Raw genomic sequence first — 18,206 nt, forward strand, 5'->3', positions numbered from 1 at the left:
CAAGTATGACTAGATAGAACGAATTCTTATATGGTGGAATAGATACTACCTATCTCACCATTGTCATTGTCATCCCTACCCATAACTTAAATTTTCGATAAATTTCAACTCTTACATTTTCTTTCAAAATACTTATAAATGCCTAATAGGACAGGTAGGTGTAGAGAGTAATGGTCATAATGTTATTGTCAAGGCAAAGTCTACTATGAACCATTGTGTCAATGGTTCATTGATGGAGAAGGAATATATGATCCTTAGATACAAACAAATGGCTTAGATTATAGCATATATTATTAATAAAAAATAATAATATTAAATTATCTTAAAATTTAAAGTCTTTTTTAACCCTTAAGTTAGAGAACCTTCAAAATTGTACTTTTGCAGCCGCAATAGTATTTGTTCTGTAAACAAAAAGTAAACATCCCCAAATCAGATGTGACGTACAATAATGTGAAGCTCAAATCAAATGTGACGATGTGAAGTAAATATTTTTTAATAAGTTAATTTTAATTTCATTTAAAAACTATAAAATAACAAATAATTTTTTTAAAAAATATACGGTAATTATGCAATTATAATAACTTTTAAATGTAAATTTAAAACTTTTAAAATACAAGCCACTTGTATATTATTTATTAACAATAATGTACTTTTTCATAATCATAATTATTAATGTAAAAATGTTAATTGTATATAATTTTTAAGTTTAAACTAGTATTTTAGAATTTGCATCTCACATGTTCAATATTTATTATGTATAGTTAAAATTTACAATAAAGTATATATATAAGTATTTTTAAACATATAAAATATATTTTAAATTTAAGATAAACAGTCAATTCTTATATATTAAATACAAACTTCTATTTTACGCTAGAACGTTTTGTTAGATATTTTTCTTCTACGAGAAGGTTTTTAGGATAGACTCTCAATAAATTAACATCTATTAGTCATTAAGTTTTAACTTTTATTCATATGTAAGTGATGTAACATTTTTAAACATAACACTTAGAGATGAAATTATTTTTTAGAAAAATATGTACATAAATTTATTAATAAATAAATATTAATCATTCATTAAAATAGACTAAAAAAACTATTTTGTATGTTATTTAAATTTTAATTTTTAATATTTACATGTTACATTATTAAATATCATCTCACTTAAGTAATAACAAATTATTTAATAATATCAAAACTTAACGATCAACGAATATTAAACTAATAATATGATCAAAATCTCTTGTTTTTAAAAATAAGAAAACCAAATGTCTATTTTAAAATAGATAGAATAAAATTACAAATTAATAAAAATAGACTTAAAAATACAATTTAACATAGACATTAAATAAAGACTATGTTTCACACTTTCCTTTTAATTAAAACAAAAACAAAAAAAAAACCAAGAAATCTTCAATCGTCTGAATGACTTTGAAAGAAAATTGGACAGTATCCCCACATCCTTGAGCGCTAAACTAAGTCACTCATCTCAATTGCCATAGCAACTTGCTTCATTACTTAAAGATACAAATCATGAAAAATTATGGCTTCATTTAATGGCAATTCCTGAAATATACTGCCTTCATTCCTATATATAAGACTTCACTAATTAATTCACTAAAACTAAAAAAAAATATTTATATAATTGATAACAATAAATTTGTACTATTTTTTTCTTCTAAAATTACCCATATTACTTATCTTTTCTAATTAATATTCATACATTTTTCAACTAATTAGATTACACTCCCTATATTATTTCTTACCTTTCAACTTCAAAGAATTTATAATTAATGCTTTTTATTAAATTAAGAGAACAATTTAATTAAAAACATTTTAATCTAAAAATAATTAATATATTGAACAATATAAATTTCAATTTATATTAAAAAAATAATTATTCTAAGTTAAATTTAATAAATAACAGGTAATATTTGAGTACATGATCCTAGTAATATATAAATTATCTAGATTATTATCATCCAAATAATACATCATCATACACACCACATTCTATAAGTTGATTTAATTGGCGAGGCTAATTTCAATAATTTTAGTGATCAACGATAGCAAAGCAGTCAAAGGTGCGATCGAAATAGACGGTTCTCCCAACAAATCATTCAGCAAAAACATGATTTGCATTTTATCGAGAATTATAATTGAAAAATGGTAAAGGTTTTTCTAGTAACACGGGTTGAATGTTCATTTGCCGGCAATATATTAAAAAGGGATTGAAAAAAAACTCAAGTATTTGACTTGTCATGCCCTTTTTTACAGTCACTAATAGTATGCATGCCTTCCTATGTTGTTACAATTATAGCAACAGTTCATATCTCACCCCATCTTAAGCACTCACCTTCGTATTGTGTTGAACTCTTCTACTTCATTATCAATTATGACATTCCAAATATGTCAAGTTTCTGACGGACAGGGCAAAATAAAGAGTTACCCAAGTTTCGAGCCTTAGGCCCTAGATTGAAAGGACTTTAGTTGTTTACTAGGATGTATGGAGCCAATAAGCACATGTGAGAAAATTCCCTTTTAAAAGGAAAAAATTATGAAGATTTGGGAGTCGGGGTGAAGATAGAGGCAAAGTCAATAAGGCATAATCATAATTTTTTCTATGAGATAAAGGTGACATGATACATAGCAGATCATTGCAATGAGAGAACCCCACATGGAGACACCCGGAAAAGACAGGCATGATCTACCATTTTTACAAAAACCTTACCAACCAAATGCTTCTTTCAGCCTTTTTCTTTATGTGTCTCTGAAACTGACCTACAAGGATTCACAATCAGCATCAATAAAGAATTAAACAATACTGAAATGCATGTGATACTGGAGCAAGAGGTGAAACACAGGAAATGACAACAATTTTGTTCAATCAGCATTTTTCAAAGATCAATGGACCAAAAGGTCACGTGAAATATAAAGGCTGAAGATTCTTTTATAACCATGTTTAAATTTATCTCAAGTTCACACCAGCATCTCAGAGAAGACATCATAAGAAAAGGTGGCTCTTATTTTGTATCATGACAATTTCCATAATGTTCATGTCAACATTTCTTTGCACGTCAAACAGCTGGGACATAGATCAACGTTGCTCGTCTTTAAAAAGTTCAACAAAAACGGGGGAAATTCAAACACTGCCTACTTTGGAAATTCCTCGATGCCAAAAACAACATTCTAAGGAGTCAGACAGTATAACATGGGAGCAAAACAGATTGTTTGAAATTTTTAGGACACTGCCAACAATGTGATTTCTATTTCCCAAACCAAAATTGTAAGGCTCTACTTCGAGTTCTGCCAAGTTCTAGCCTGTCATATTTTCATCCATTACATCCGTAGTTTCAACTCTCACACTCACACAACCTTGTCACCTAAGTTTTTCAGCTAATAAACCAGACAACAATAATCTCCGGCCTTCAGAATTTTTAAATGAAACAAAACCAAAAGAAAGTCCAAGGAAAATGAAAGCAAAACTTCCAGCACAGATGAATTTCTAACTACCACACCCCTGAGCTATAGAAGTAGTGTGACATGCATAAATTGATAAAAACAAATGAAAATGCCTATGGCCATTTATCACAATAAATTTTAATCAAGCTGTGTGCGTGTTGTGGGTGGGGAGGGGATTGAGGATGGTGCCTACCTTAAACTGTCAACGCCTAGATTTATTCTTGCAACAGCGAAACTCGGCTAAGAGTGCTATGTGATCTGAGGACCATTCAGGTGAAGGAAGTGCAGTGTCCTTCCTCAAACTCTCCTCATCCAGTAACTCCAATAATGACTCCACAACCAATGAATCCGCTGAAACCACAAGCCATATCAGGACATCAAAATATGACTAAGATATAGATATTAATTTATCACAATGATATAACACCATGCTCACCAGTGTAAAATATGTAATCTAGAGTGCCAATAAAATCTCTAGTGACATTTGTAAATAAAGGTTCATTTGATCCACCATCCAGTCTCCTTTTATGCTGCTCATATCCAAGGCCAACTGTTCTTGCAAAAGATGAGTATGCACTGACCTAAATTTGAATTTACAAATAACCAATAACATTAAATCAGGTGAAAATCTGATACAAATACAGAACTAAAATTGGAATTAATTGGATAGTTAATGAATACATTACCAGTGGTAACTGATGAACCAACTTGCTGTGTGGACGTAAAATGTTTAGCGGGTCAACCACTAAATCAGGATGTGAAGGATCTACCTTTCCCATAGCAAGAAGTGCATGAGGAGCACTGCAACAAAGTTCAGAATAACCTTTATACACACAAATTACTTATAATAACACAAGACCCTTACAAAATAAAATAAAAAACAATGATTTTTCCATAAAGAAAATAAGTCATCAAACCTTCCCGGAACAGAATTAAAATCTCCACAAACCAACATTGGAATGTCTGCGCTAGCAGCAATTTTCTCCAACCCTTTTAATAGAGTATGCACCTAAAATAGGAGAAAATTAGAAACTGTAATATTCAAAACAAACTGATCAGTGTGAACAAACTCAAGAAAATGATTTACCTGCCAGAGTTTCACATCCTTTAAATCTTGTGGAACGTTTACATGTGTATTCGCCTGAAAGTCCACGAACAATTAGTTAAAAGTACATTTACTAAAAACAGTAGTTTCAAAATAATTAGTTACATACCACCATGACAACATTTGGAATATTAATCATGAAATTTCAAAATATTTTACAAATGAAAACAAAAAACAATGAAACGGAAGGAACAATCATATAATGCACATTGGTCTAGGTCCACATTCTATTGTACCCCAACGTCCGAAAATGCAACCAACACAGGACAAGCCTAGCACCAACTACATCATTCAATTAATTCACAACACCACCAGCTTTCATCCTATCCTCAACATGTTTCATACCTATTGTAGCTTACACGCTATAAGAATTCAAAATGATTTATTGTTTTCATAACAAGTATCCAAACACACTAAAAACTTCTTTAACCTAACACAAGGCATACTTAAATGTTTTTCAATCATTACAACCAAACAAAACAAATTTCAACTCATACACTTCTTATCAACTAAAAAAACGAAACAAGCAAAAAAAAAAACACGGTTCACTCGTGAAAAAGCCCTAGCACTAGCACACAAACCACGTGAGGAACAAAAGTCGATACTGGGGGCATGGACATACAGGAGAAATGTCGTATCTATCTTAGGAAGATCAAAATTATGGTCTTTAGAAAACATCAAAACCACACATAACTTGATCTACTCTATTTGAGATTTTATAGCCAATATGAGCAGGGGGCACTCAGCACCTGTACTATATACACTACACAGAGATTTTATACCAGATCAACAAACTATCAGCAAAATAAGAAGCCACAACAGCCACCAGACAAAAAATTCTTAAATGCAATAACAATCATGGAATCGGGGGACCATAAACAAATGGAATAAACAATAGAAGAAAATGCTAAACAAAAAAATACACAAGAGCTTACCACACAAAGAAGTTGTCTTTTCCCAGCATTGTTATCAAATGGCTGATTGTTAACTTTTGCTTCTAGAACCACTATTAGTGCAACATTATCCTAATGCAAAGAAAACTTGGTAAATAACACTTTACAAGAAACAACAATTTTTTTCTTCTGAAAATCGAAATGTAATATTTGGAAAAATAAGTCACCTTAACCAGTCGATTCAAGGCAGTTTTCTTCTGGGTGGTTGGAATTGTAGCTTCTGTCAAAGACTGTGCAGCCTTGTTAAACTCAACCTGCATGCAAGTATACACCGTTCTAATTTGTGTACAAAAATAATTGAACTACCATACACAAAATCAATTCCCAACCTCATATTTCTTCACATGTGAAAATCTGTCTCTACGGAAAAATGTTGCACAACCATCAATTGTATTTGTGTTGCCACTGTACACCTGTAAACCCAAAGTAAACAGGTTAATATTTAAAATATTTTTAAAATTTATGATCACAAGGACCAGAATATTGCAACAACCTCGTTAGTTTTTCTCTTGTAAAGACCATAATAGCCATGTTTGTCCAGCTCAGGAGAAAAAAATTCATCGAAATGATCACTTTGAACCTGGAGGAAAAAATGTTCTCTGTTAGGTAATATAAAAGCTATTGGAATATAGGATGAAAACAAAAATTTCTAAGGGATTGAGTTGACCTTGTATAGATCAGCAGAGAATAAAAGATTATAACAAAAATTCCAGCATTGCACTTGAACAATCCCCCCCCCCAACCCCCGCACACAAAAAAAAAACGCACATGTGAATGGAAATTATGGTAATGTTTATTGTTACTTAAATAATTCATAACAGCCAATCCATTTACAACTGTTAGATATGCTTGGTGTCATTCAATAATCACATCTTTTTAGAAACCAACTGCAGTTGAACTTTAAGGATGACTTCATCCAAGTGAAATAAATAATTAATTAGTAGCAACAGTAATAACCAAGACTTCCAATTAAGTGGGTCGTCTACATGGATCAGAAGATGCCATAATGTTTTTCCATAAATCATAGTTATAGACAAAATATAAAAGGAACTCTACCCCTTCACGTTCAACACTATTGGACTAGATGCATAGATAAATGGTGGGTGACTCCTTTATAATGGATCTAAGATAGACTTTGATACTATATCAAAAAGTGCGATTGAGTCTAACTCAATATCACAAAATGAACTTGTAAAATAAGGATTGCTCCTCACTTTTGTACTTTATTATCTTGGTCTTATCTCTAACAGATGTGAGAATCAAATTTTTCCCAATAATTTTCTCCAATTGTTTTTCTTGGTATTTCTCTGCCTCTAGTAATTAGGCTACACTGAATTTTATTTATTCTCCTTACCGGGCCTTCTACAACCACAAGTCTTCTGCATACATGTCCAAACCAACTATGGCTCTACCACCTTTCTACTACAAGTGCTACTCTAATTGCCTCTCTAGTTAATTTAACACCATTCTCATTAAAAAAAAGTTGAACAACCAAGTAATTAAATCAAGTTTTTCAACCAAAATCAGAAGAAAGAACATGTTCATGTACCTCCTGAAGACAAATAATGTCTGCACGGTAAGCAACAATTTCTCGTAACAAATTTTGTCTGCGATATGGCCAAGAAAGTGCCCATGAAGGGCAGTAATTGTATAGATCATTTGAGGCATATGCTTCAGACAATATATTGTATGATAGAACAGTAAAAGTTCCTGAAGATGCCATTCTCCCATCCACATCTAAATGCCCCATCCCATCAACACGTACCACTCGGCGTGGAATAGGTGAGGGAGCAGGAATGACACGTGAAGTTAGTATGGTGTTAACATGGCCCACAGGAAGTTTTGTCTCTGCATCAACTACAACACACTCAAACTTAAGAACATGACCAACATCATCAGCAGTAGGAGTATAAGTCTTAGCTCGTCCAACTTCAAACCAAGTTTCCCCACTTCTTTGTGTGATAGCTGCTGGATACAAAGGTGTTACCGACCCATTTGTCAAGCTAGCACTTGATGCAGAGGCAGATAAACCGGAATTGATTGCCCCAGACCCAGTACTATTAAAGCGCCCAAATACCTCCTCCTCCTCATTCCCATTTTCATTGAGAGCACTTGCAGCACGATCATGTAAGACACGATGGTGTTGCCATGCATCCGAAAAACATTTTGTGGTGCAATGGTAACTCTTGGAGAGAGGTATTTTGGCTTTAAGACAGCCTAGGCATTGCAGTGTGGCTTGCTCTGATGGATGTATGCTACAGACAGCAACTTTTTTATCACTCTGTACACGGTACCTGCCAAAATGGAGGGCCAAAGGATATAGAGTCAAACAATATAATAAGTCCAATTTCTAAATCAGATTAAAAGAAAGTATGTAAAGGCAGCATATTTGGGATCAAATTTATATTTCATCTAGTCTAACGATGAGTAACAAATATGTTGGTTCATGAGTGACATTTAAAATTGAGAACATACCAGCTAAGCCAAAACATGAAGAAAAAAAGAGGATGGGGTGTTAAAATACAGAATTTGAACCTTAATATCTTTCTTGGCTAGACATGAATTAAATACAGAGCATATTCCCCATAAAATTTGCCATGACATAGTAAAAAACCTAGATATATGCAAGTTGGTTACAAGAATGCTTTGAGTTCCACTTATTCAGAGGAAGTTGGTGTGCCAGTGTGTCTGCCTCTATACACAGGCACACAAGATACCCCCAACATCTTGAATTCCTAGTTGGGATGCTGCATGCAAAACCATTGACATGTTGGATACCAAGGAAATAGGAATCCAAGATGTCTCAACACTGTTTGGTATTTTATGAATATTTTTTGTTACTTTAAATTGCAGCACCAATCATGAGAATTGAATAACAGAGTATATCAAATACCAGTATGAGGATGATGATCTACCAAATTTCTCCTTCACAACAAAATAGAAGAATAACATAATTAAGTTAAATTATATACAAATAATATAAATTTTAGTGTGATATCTTTCAATTTTAATTAAATATAACAATCAGAAAGTTGCCATCAAAACTATTCTCACATATACTTAGACCTCAACTCCACCTCTTCTAAAATAAATAGTGGAAGAGTTATCCCATAATCCAAGATGCAAAGCTTAGAGAGCAAATGTGATCTATTGATAACATTACATAACAAATTAATGCAGGTTAATCTTAACATAGAGAAAAACGCTAGTAGGGTATAGGAGAAGGATTGTGTTAGGGTCATAGCAATCAACGTAAAACTTGTTAACTTGAATAAGAGTAAGATAGATTATATGCATTGCAATTTTAGTAAGAAACAGGAAGAAAATGACTCGATGGTAAAAATTGGAGAGGATGTAATACCAATAACACGTTTCCAAGTCTTGGTACCAATATAACAAAATGATGGCAAATAATGAAGGTGTCACACACAAGATACAAGCAAGGAAATTAAAATGGAAAAAGGCATTAGCGGTTATTTATGACAACAATGTACTTACCAAGCTCAAAGAAGTTTTATTGTAGAGTGCTATACGACTAGCAATACAACTAACTAGCTATACTCAATGACAGTGAATGTTGGGCTTCAAAGGGACAAAACAAGAGAAAATAGCATAAATGAGTAGGCATACAAGAAAGAACAAAATACAGAATGATATACAAGAAAATATTAATGTGACATCTATTGAAGAAAAAGTGATAGAAAATCAGTTAAGGTGATTTAGACACGTGAAAAAAGGTCAATGGAGGATATTATTAGAGGAATCTCATGGTGATAAATATTCCTAAAAAAATTGATTTTTAACCGAAACCTAACGACATCATGTAATGCACTAGCCTCACCTGGTGGAATAAGATTCCTTTTGTCGTTATTGTAAATGTTAAAAAACACAGACCGAGAAGACTAAAAAAACAGACCACAAATCACTGCTTAATCAATGCAGTCCAGTATTAATTACAAACCGCCATGACAACATTTAAAATATTAATCATGAAATTTTGGAATATTTTATAAAAGAAAAGAAAAGTGAAATAGAAGGAAAAAATCATACAATGCAAAGGTAGGTCCACATTCCATTATACCTCAAAGCTTGAAAATACAACAAGCACAGAACAACCCTAGCACCAACTAGTACTACATAATTCAATTAATTCACAACACCACATGCAGCACAAGCTTTCATCCCATACTCTTAAGTGCATCTTTGATTAGTCATTTAAAACTTTTTTTTTTCTGCATCAATTAATACTTTCCCTATGATAGGTTACAAGTTATCACTGAATTAGCCATGACTTTTTTTTCTCCTTTCAATTTTCATTCATAACACAAATCCAAACACACTGAAAACTTCTTTATCCTAACACAAGACATACTTAAAAAATCCCAATCATTATAACAAAAACAAAACAAAATAATGCTCCGCCAGCAGAAGCCACTTTAAACATAAATGAGTCTTTTGATTATCAGTTTGAAGATTCAGCTGAACCCTCAAATACACAAAGTTCAACTCATTCACTTATTTTCAACTCAAACAAAATGAAACAACCAACCAAAAAAAAAACCTAGCACTAGCATGCAAACCAAACAAAAGCCGATACTGATACTGATCCAAATTCTCTTTGACCAAAAGTAAAACACCGTTAATCTGCAAAAAAAAAAAAAAAAAAAAGGAACGAACCACTTGTAACGCAGGAAATGGCCATCTAAGGGGGCGGTTTCGGGAACATCGTCGGTGGAAACGGTTTTGTCGGGGCGGCGAAGGAGAACGTAGGGTGTGAGTTCGCAGCCAACAATGGGAATTTCAGAAGGAAGGTGCACGCGCACCACGCTCAGCATGCTTCACTCTTCTTCTTCTTCTTCCTTTTCTCCACAATAACAATCGTCACGGCGCAATAACCCTATCAACAATCGAACACGGCGGCGGATACCTGGCGGATCCGCCATTACTTCACCCGATTACCCGCCAGCCTTGCAATCGGATCTCAGGATTCGGATCCAAACTTCGAGAAAAACGGTGACGGATCGATGATGACTAGGTTAGGGTTTTACTGCAGAGAAAGTGCGAGTAATCGCGTGCTTTTGGGTTTTTTTTTTTTTTTTCTTTCTTAGGTTCTTTTCAATTCGTGAGAGGATGATGAGAGAGAGTATTTGTTAATGACAATGGTATACGGATACGATTACAAAGAGAATACGACGAGGATACGTATCGAATTTGGTTTTGTTGAGGCAAAATTTGTTAATTGAACAAGAACAATGTTAAAGCCAGTTAATTCATGCTTTCGTCAAAAGTAATAATGACGATTAATATTTGTAACTTGGGATTATGTCTAAAAGAAATATACACTTGAAAATCAAAAAACATATATAAAAATAAAATATATATTTTAATATAACATTTATCAAAAAAAATTAATCCTTAATTCTATTTTTTTTTAAGTTAAGTACATCCCATGTCTATATATTAAACAATCCACTAAAGAATATAAAATCTGCAACATGTCTGATTATTAAAGATAAAATAATTATATAGATTTATAATCTAAGTAATTCTTCATTCAATTGTGAGATTCTTATAATAATTAATTATAATTACGATCAAAGAAAGACAGATAAGTTTATAGTTCTTCCTCAATTTAATCATTTAAATTTTTTAATAGCATTTTAACCCTATCTTTAGATAGATACAATTCTCTGTCATTCAATGTATCAAGGAATATAGTTTTTTTTAGTGTGTTAACTTAATTGAATTTTCATTATTTTTAATAGAGTCAAAACTCACATATGTTCAATTAAGTCAATATCATTTAATTTGGTGTTCTAATAAATTTACTTAATTTAGTTTTCATGTATTTAATTGTTTTATTCAACTTTCAATATTATATTTTATTTGTATGTTTTTTTTTTTGTTAATTTGTATTTTTCATATGTAACACTTGGTCAATAAGGCAAGTAAGATCTTGCTTAGTAACACCTTTATTTCATCGATTATTTATATTTTAATTTAATTATAATTTAAATTTTTGTTTAATAATAAATTACTTAAATATTTTTTAATGTATATAAAATGGTCAAATTTTGATTTTGATCATTATAAAAAATCTTTAATTTTTATCACCATAAAAATCATTACTTTTTGTAAGTGATCATGTCATCATATGACACTTATTAATATATTTAGTACCATCTTAACATGTAACTCTGCTAAGTTTTCTTTAAATTCTTAAAATAAACAATATTTATATATTCAAATTGAATGTTAAGGACAAAAATATGAGTTTTGGAAGAATAAAAATCAAATAAAAAATAAAAAGACTAATATCAAAATTTATTTATTTTACATTGACTAAAAATAATGATTGCAAATTATAAAGAATAAAAAATATAAACAAAAAATTATAAGAACTAAAAAAAACTTATATATTTATTAATAAGTTAGTGGTTCGAGTAAAATTATACTTTGTTCATCTAAGTAAGATTTTGAATTCAAACATTATAGATAAAATAAAAATATGACTAAAAGAGGAGGCCTAATAAAATATGATGAACTAGATTCTTTGATAAAAATTAATTGTTAGCAAAATTAATAAATATTTCACATTAATGACAAAATTTTAAAAAATTATTTATTTTTTAAAAATATATTTAATCAATGATGTATTTATTTTTAACTTTTTATATTTTTAAAAAAATTATTATGTATTACAAACTAAAACACACATACACATATATGCGCGCGTACGCGCACATACACATAATTAATATATATATATATATATATATATATATATATATATATATATATATATATATATATATATATATATATATAGGAGGGTTCAAACGACACCGGTGTAATTTTTACTAAGTGTTACACCGCTCAATAACTTTATATTAAATGTGAATTTTAAAAATTCAACCGTTAGATGGAAAGTTCATATCTCTTATATCATATATGTCAAATTTTGTTAAAATTGAACAACAACTTGAAGGTAATCAAAGTGTTCATATTTTAGTATATTTTAAAATGTATATATTATGTCAATTTTGTTTTATGAGAATGAAGTATCAAATCATCTTAGATTAATATAAAATTTGATATATATGATCTAAGAGATATGAACTTTCAATTTAACGGTTGGATTTAAAAAATTCACATTTAATATAAAGTTATTGAGCGGTGTAACACTTAGTTAAAGTTACACCGATGTCGTTTGAACTCTCCTCATATATATATAATACTCCTTCCATTAAAAAAAATTATTGTTAGGAACTTTTTGTATTTTAAAACTACCGTTATTTTAAAAATTCAAAATTAAGATAATTTTTTCTTAGTTACATTCTCATTTAATAATTATATAGATAATCAATTCAAAATCATCTCAACTACCTACAATAACATTTTTCTCTTTTCATCACCTTTTTTCAAATCATCTTTATTTTTTATTAATTCTAATTTTTTATTTTTCTGTTAATTAAATAATCAATTAACTAAGGAACTGATTATTTAGAGAATGTTTGGCAACAAACATATTTTAACTTGAAATTAAGTTACTTATAAATTAAACCTAAAAACACAAAACTTAAAAAAATTGTTAAAATTTATTTTTTAACTTAAAAATTCTTTTTGAACTAAAAGTTGATTAGTAATTTAAAAAAAATTAAATTATTTAAAAATAAAATAGAGTATCAACACATACATATTAAAATAGAGTATGGACTCTTGCTTCATACACACGGATAAATCATGGAGGGAGTGTTTTATTGCATGTTTAAAAAAGTATTAACAATTTTATTACAACACTAAAAAAAACTTAATTTACTATTATAGAGGAATAACATATTAATTAAATATAAATATATTTATTAATAAGAAAAATAGAAAATAATCAAATAGACTTACTTTTCAATATAATTATGAAGTTCAGTTTACAATATTTACATTTTGGAACTTAAAGAAGTTTTTATAGAATAATTAAATTGTAAAAAATCAAATAAATTTCATTTTAACTAAAAGAATTTTCACATTATTTCATCAAAACCAATTTTATAAAGTTTGTTAATTAATCATCTTCTACAAATATTGAAAACAAAATTAAGTTGGTGAATAAATAAAATCTATCTATCATCTATATTACACATTACTTCTTTTATCTCAAAATAATTATCAATTATGATGTTCTACTCATAGAAAGACAAAGAAATAAATATACGAGAGAATAATAGTATTTCAAAATTAAACTTATATAATTTGATAAAAAGTAAATAAATGAGAAAGAACCTTAATATTAAAGACATATATGAAAAAATATAATTAATGTTACTTTAAAAAATTAAAATGACAAGTACTTTGGAATAATTTTTTTTTTTTTTTTACAATAGATGGAATGTAAAAAAAGGTTTTATCGTGTAGGCCAATTTCACGTGAAATTATACTGTATTCATTTTTTCTCATCTATTTTTTTATTAATTTCTTTTCTTAATTTTTTAATTCATAAAATCACATAAATTTATCTAATTATAATAATTAAATTTATTATAACAGATATTGTTCCGGTATATGCTTAAAAGTCCTACATCGCTTAGGAGTCGAGGCTAAGGATAATTTATAAACACCCTTCCTCTTTAACTCACTGAGGTGTCTTTTAAAGGATAAAACTGTGACGGCCCAACGAGCCAAAACAGACAATACCTCGAATGCGGTAACCTTCACGATGACAGCGGACTTAATGTAAGAACATTTGGTGCTAGAAGAAGGGCCTAGGCCACTCTTTCTCCTTAGCATCGACTGGGAGCTTGTTCCGGTATTGCCTAAAAGTCCCACATCGTTTAGGGGTCGAGGCTAAGGGTAGGAACATTTGGCCCTAGAACAAGGGCCTAGGCCACGATGACAATGAACTATGGTAGGAACATTTGGCGCTAGAAGAAGGGCCTAGGCATCGACTGAGGAGCTTATTCCGGTATGCCTAAAAGTTTCACACATATATTTTACGGTAAGAACACATATATATTATAATAATATTAATCGATATATATTTTAATTTGAATTAACCAAAGTCATTACAACTAATATAGTGTAAATTCTTCTTATTTTTATTTCTTCAAAATATTATTTTTTTATATAAACACATTATTATATTTAATTATAATAATTAAGATTATTAAAATATATATATACTATGATAGTAGACTTAAAAATGTTTTTAGTCTTTATAAATGAGGTGTTTTATATTGTGGTTCATTTAAAAAATTATTTTTCATTCTTCAAGAATTGAAATTATTAATTTTAGTTCCTAGTATTATACTTGTTAACAAATTTTGTATTTATTATGACATAGTCAAATGATCATCCTACCACTTACAACTTTATTTGATATCATATTAGCATGTGATATTTCTAAATTTTTCTATAAATCTTTAAAACAATATCTTAAAATAAAAATTAGGAATAAAAATAGTAACTTTAGATTTTATAGACATAAAAGTAAAAAACAAAAAAATTGATAAGGATCAAAACTAAAATGTTCTCATTCTTTAGAGGCAAAAAACAAAACTTTTGAATTTTAAAGGGATAAAAATCAAGAAAAAAAATTATAGAGACTAAAATTGAAACATGTTTATTTTATAGAGATTAAAAATATATTTAACCATCTAATTATATATTTTAATTAAATAAAATGATTAGAAATAACATGTCAGAGATTTTTTATTTTATTTTATATTTTTGTTCCATGGAGACTTCTTTGTATGTTTATATAAAAGTAAATCAAAATTAAAGGTCTTTCGATATGCTCATTTTTGTTGGTTTCTTTCTTTGATATGATTAAAGGTCTATTGTGTTATAAATGGATATTTTTATTATTATTTCATTTATTTGTGTGTTTAAAGCATATTTTTCTAAAATTAAAAAAGGTACACAATGAAATTATTTTATTATTTTTAATTTTATTTTCGTCTTTTATTGTAATATCCCTTTTTCTATTTTATAATTGTCTTTAATTTTAAAAATTAAGTATTTTATGAAATATCTCATTTTTGTATTTTGGACATTTTTGTTGAGGATATTAAAAATAAACAATTATTAGTTTTATTGCTCTTTATTTTTTTTACTTTCAAATTTTCTAGAATAATCTTTCATTTTTTTTAATGCTTGTTAAACCTTATTAAAAGTTTTCTATTTTGTTTTCAATCAACAAATAATGAATTTGATATGAACAAACTCATTGTTTTTATTTTTGTAGTTCTTGCTAGACATATTTTTTTAAGTATCCTAGAAAAGCCTTTGAGATCAACTTTATCAATCATATCAATCCGGACAAGACATCCCAACCTAGTTATGTATGGCCAACTTAATCACTCACAAGCTCACTTAGTTACAATTAGGTCGATTTAGTCACACCACTCTGATTTGATCATACTTTGGGTGCTAACTTTGCAACCCACACATGAACCAACAGATTGCACATCATTACAAGCTCACAAGACATCCCAACCTAGTTATGTATGGCCAACTTAATCACTCACAAGCTCACTTAGTTACAAGTAGGATAACAACTTTTTCTCTCTTACCTCTTACAATGGTCACTGCAAGTAAGGTCTTGCACCCTAGGTTTGACACATTTTCTCTACTACTCATATTGTTACACTGGCATAATTCTTAGTTAATTGATGATTAGAGTGCTTGCAAATGGCTTCCATCATTACCTTTCCATTGCTTGGACATTTGTTCGGAACCAACATTAGAACTACTCCTGAAGGTTCCTTCATGTTCACTATCTAAACATTGTTATAATTTATGAAAAAAAAATTTCCTTTTTTTCTTGTTAGGATGGTGAATAGTCAAATGACTCACATCACCCAACTCTAGCTCTTTCCCTTCTTCCTTTGTTAAAGGAAGGCATCAAGACTTCAATGACACTAGAGGAAGTTTATTCTCCTCCAGTACCACAACTTGTCCCACTTGTAGTGGGATCAACATGGGCATGTTCCATCCCTCCATGGTAGGGATACCAACGCTCACTCCATTATTTATATTCATGGTTGAGGTTGTTGCCCTATGATAAGCCCAACCAGCTAGAGACTCAAGATAGGCCCAAACATTTAATTAAGAAGCCCAATTGGATGAATGAATTTGAATTATAAATTCTTAGCTTGTTTTATTTCTCAACAGCTATTTTAGGAAGCAATGTACTAGCCGTTATTATATTTCCCTTTTGTATTTAAGAAGCGTCTTCTCTTGGAGAATGACATGAATGAAGTATTGTTTTATTTGCATATTAATCTTAGTCGTAGATAGGTAGAGTTAAAATTAGATACCTATCATTGGTGCTTTCATCATGCCCCCTAAATCAACCAAGGATTTGGAGGATTCTATCCAAATCATGGCTGAAAAGTTTGCTACTTTCCAAACCCAACAAGATAATCGTACCGAGCAACTCCAATTATCCATTGTAGACACCCAATTTCGTCTGGGGGGCATACAAACAAAGAAATGGACGTCTATTATCAAGGAAAGGAACTCCCAAAGCAGGAAAACAACAAGACAGGACATCAGAGGGCCGAAATCCCAAAACTAGTTTTAGTGGCCCGAAACGGGCTGTTCCAAAACCGGAACGGGCCGTTCCGAGCCACCTAAAAGGTTTAAAGACTCTTGGTTGGAACGGGCCGTTCCAAACCAATCCAAAGGCCTAAAAAACTTGGTCTGGAACGGGTCGTTCCTAAACAAGAACAGGTCGTTCCAAACTGTTAAAAAGGCCTAAAAACCTAGTTTGGAACGGGCCGTTCTAAGCAAGGGAATATAGTGTTAATCTCAACTCCGGAATGGATCATTCTTAGTTCAGAACGGGCCGTTCCCAGGTGCGTGATTAACACACAACGTTCGGATCCAGAACGGGCCGTTCTAGAATTGGAACGGACCGTTCTGGCCACTTTCTGATGCCTATAAATAGATAGCTTGGGCACAGTTCTCAGGGCTCCAAATTTCGTCCAGACTCTTTTTTCTTTTTCTCTTAGAGCTCGAAATTTTCTCTTTTTTTTTCTCTCTCTCTCTTTTGTATTTCTTAAGATTTTGTGAGGCATATTGTAATGTGAAAGGTTGCCACAAAGCACCTAAAATCTCCCTATTTTAAAAATTCAATAGAGCTCATTCAAGAGGTATTTCAGTTAATCTTTTTCTCTTTTTTTTTATTTCTTATCTATAATAAATATTGTTATAATAAAAACAATCATGTAGACATTTTATGATTAATTGTATAATTTAAATTTCAAGCATGCAAATAATTATTAATAAAGGGGATCTAATATTTAATTTATTAATTCTTATCACGTTAACTTCATCATAGGGTACCGATTGAGGATGCTGTAGGGGTGCTTAATACCTTCCCTACACGTAACCCACCCCTGAACCCAATTCTGGTTACCAAGGCCATTATTGGATTCTTTTTTAAAAAACCTTTTCTTTTTCCAATGTTTTGAGTAAAACATTGGTGGCGACTCCATGAACCTATTTTTAAAACCATTAATTAAGGATTAGTCTGGTGTCCAGGCATTCCTTAATTGATGAGATTTTCAAAAGGATGTCTAAATCATTGGTCGCAAGATCAAAAATTTTCGGGTTACGACATCCATAGACGCTCGTTTCAAGGCAATCACTAGTACCCTCAATAATATCATGGAAAAATTCACCGCCCT

The 18,206-nt window shown here is 30.4% G+C and overlaps 1 protein-coding gene across 2 annotated transcripts; it reads right to left on the reverse strand.

Annotated features, from left to right (window-relative positions):
- Window positions 1–2,526: 2,526 nt before the first annotated feature.
- On the reverse strand, window positions 2,527–10,687 carry LOC109815308 (DNAse I-like superfamily protein). 2 transcript variants are annotated; one of them, XM_083059421.1, is made up of 12 exons: window positions 10,198–10,687; window positions 7,070–7,814; window positions 6,014–6,100; window positions 5,850–5,933; window positions 5,688–5,774; window positions 5,503–5,592; window positions 4,550–4,603; window positions 4,380–4,471; window positions 4,149–4,263; window positions 3,899–4,043; window positions 3,656–3,813; window positions 2,527–2,776 (listed from the first exon to the last, which is right to left on the reverse strand). In XM_083059421.1, the coding sequence occupies exons 1-11, from the start codon at window positions 10,353–10,355 to the stop codon at window positions 3,665–3,667; spliced, it is 1,806 nt and encodes a 601-aa protein (XP_082915547.1). In that variant the 5' UTR covers window positions 10,356–10,687; the 3' UTR covers window positions 2,527–2,776; window positions 3,656–3,664. The 2 variants fall into 2 exon arrangements, with proteins under 2 accessions (XP_082915547.1, XP_082915546.1); XM_083059420.1 differs by having other exon boundaries at window positions 2,527–2,781; window positions 10,198–10,684.
- Window positions 10,688–18,206: the final 7,519 nt, after the last annotated feature.

This window comes from Cajanus cajan, chromosome 7, assembly GCF_000230855.2.
Source record: "Cajanus cajan strain Asha chromosome 7, NIPB_CcT2T_4, whole genome shotgun sequence".
NCBI classification, from domain to species: Eukaryota; Viridiplantae; Streptophyta; class Magnoliopsida; order Fabales; family Fabaceae; genus Cajanus; species Cajanus cajan.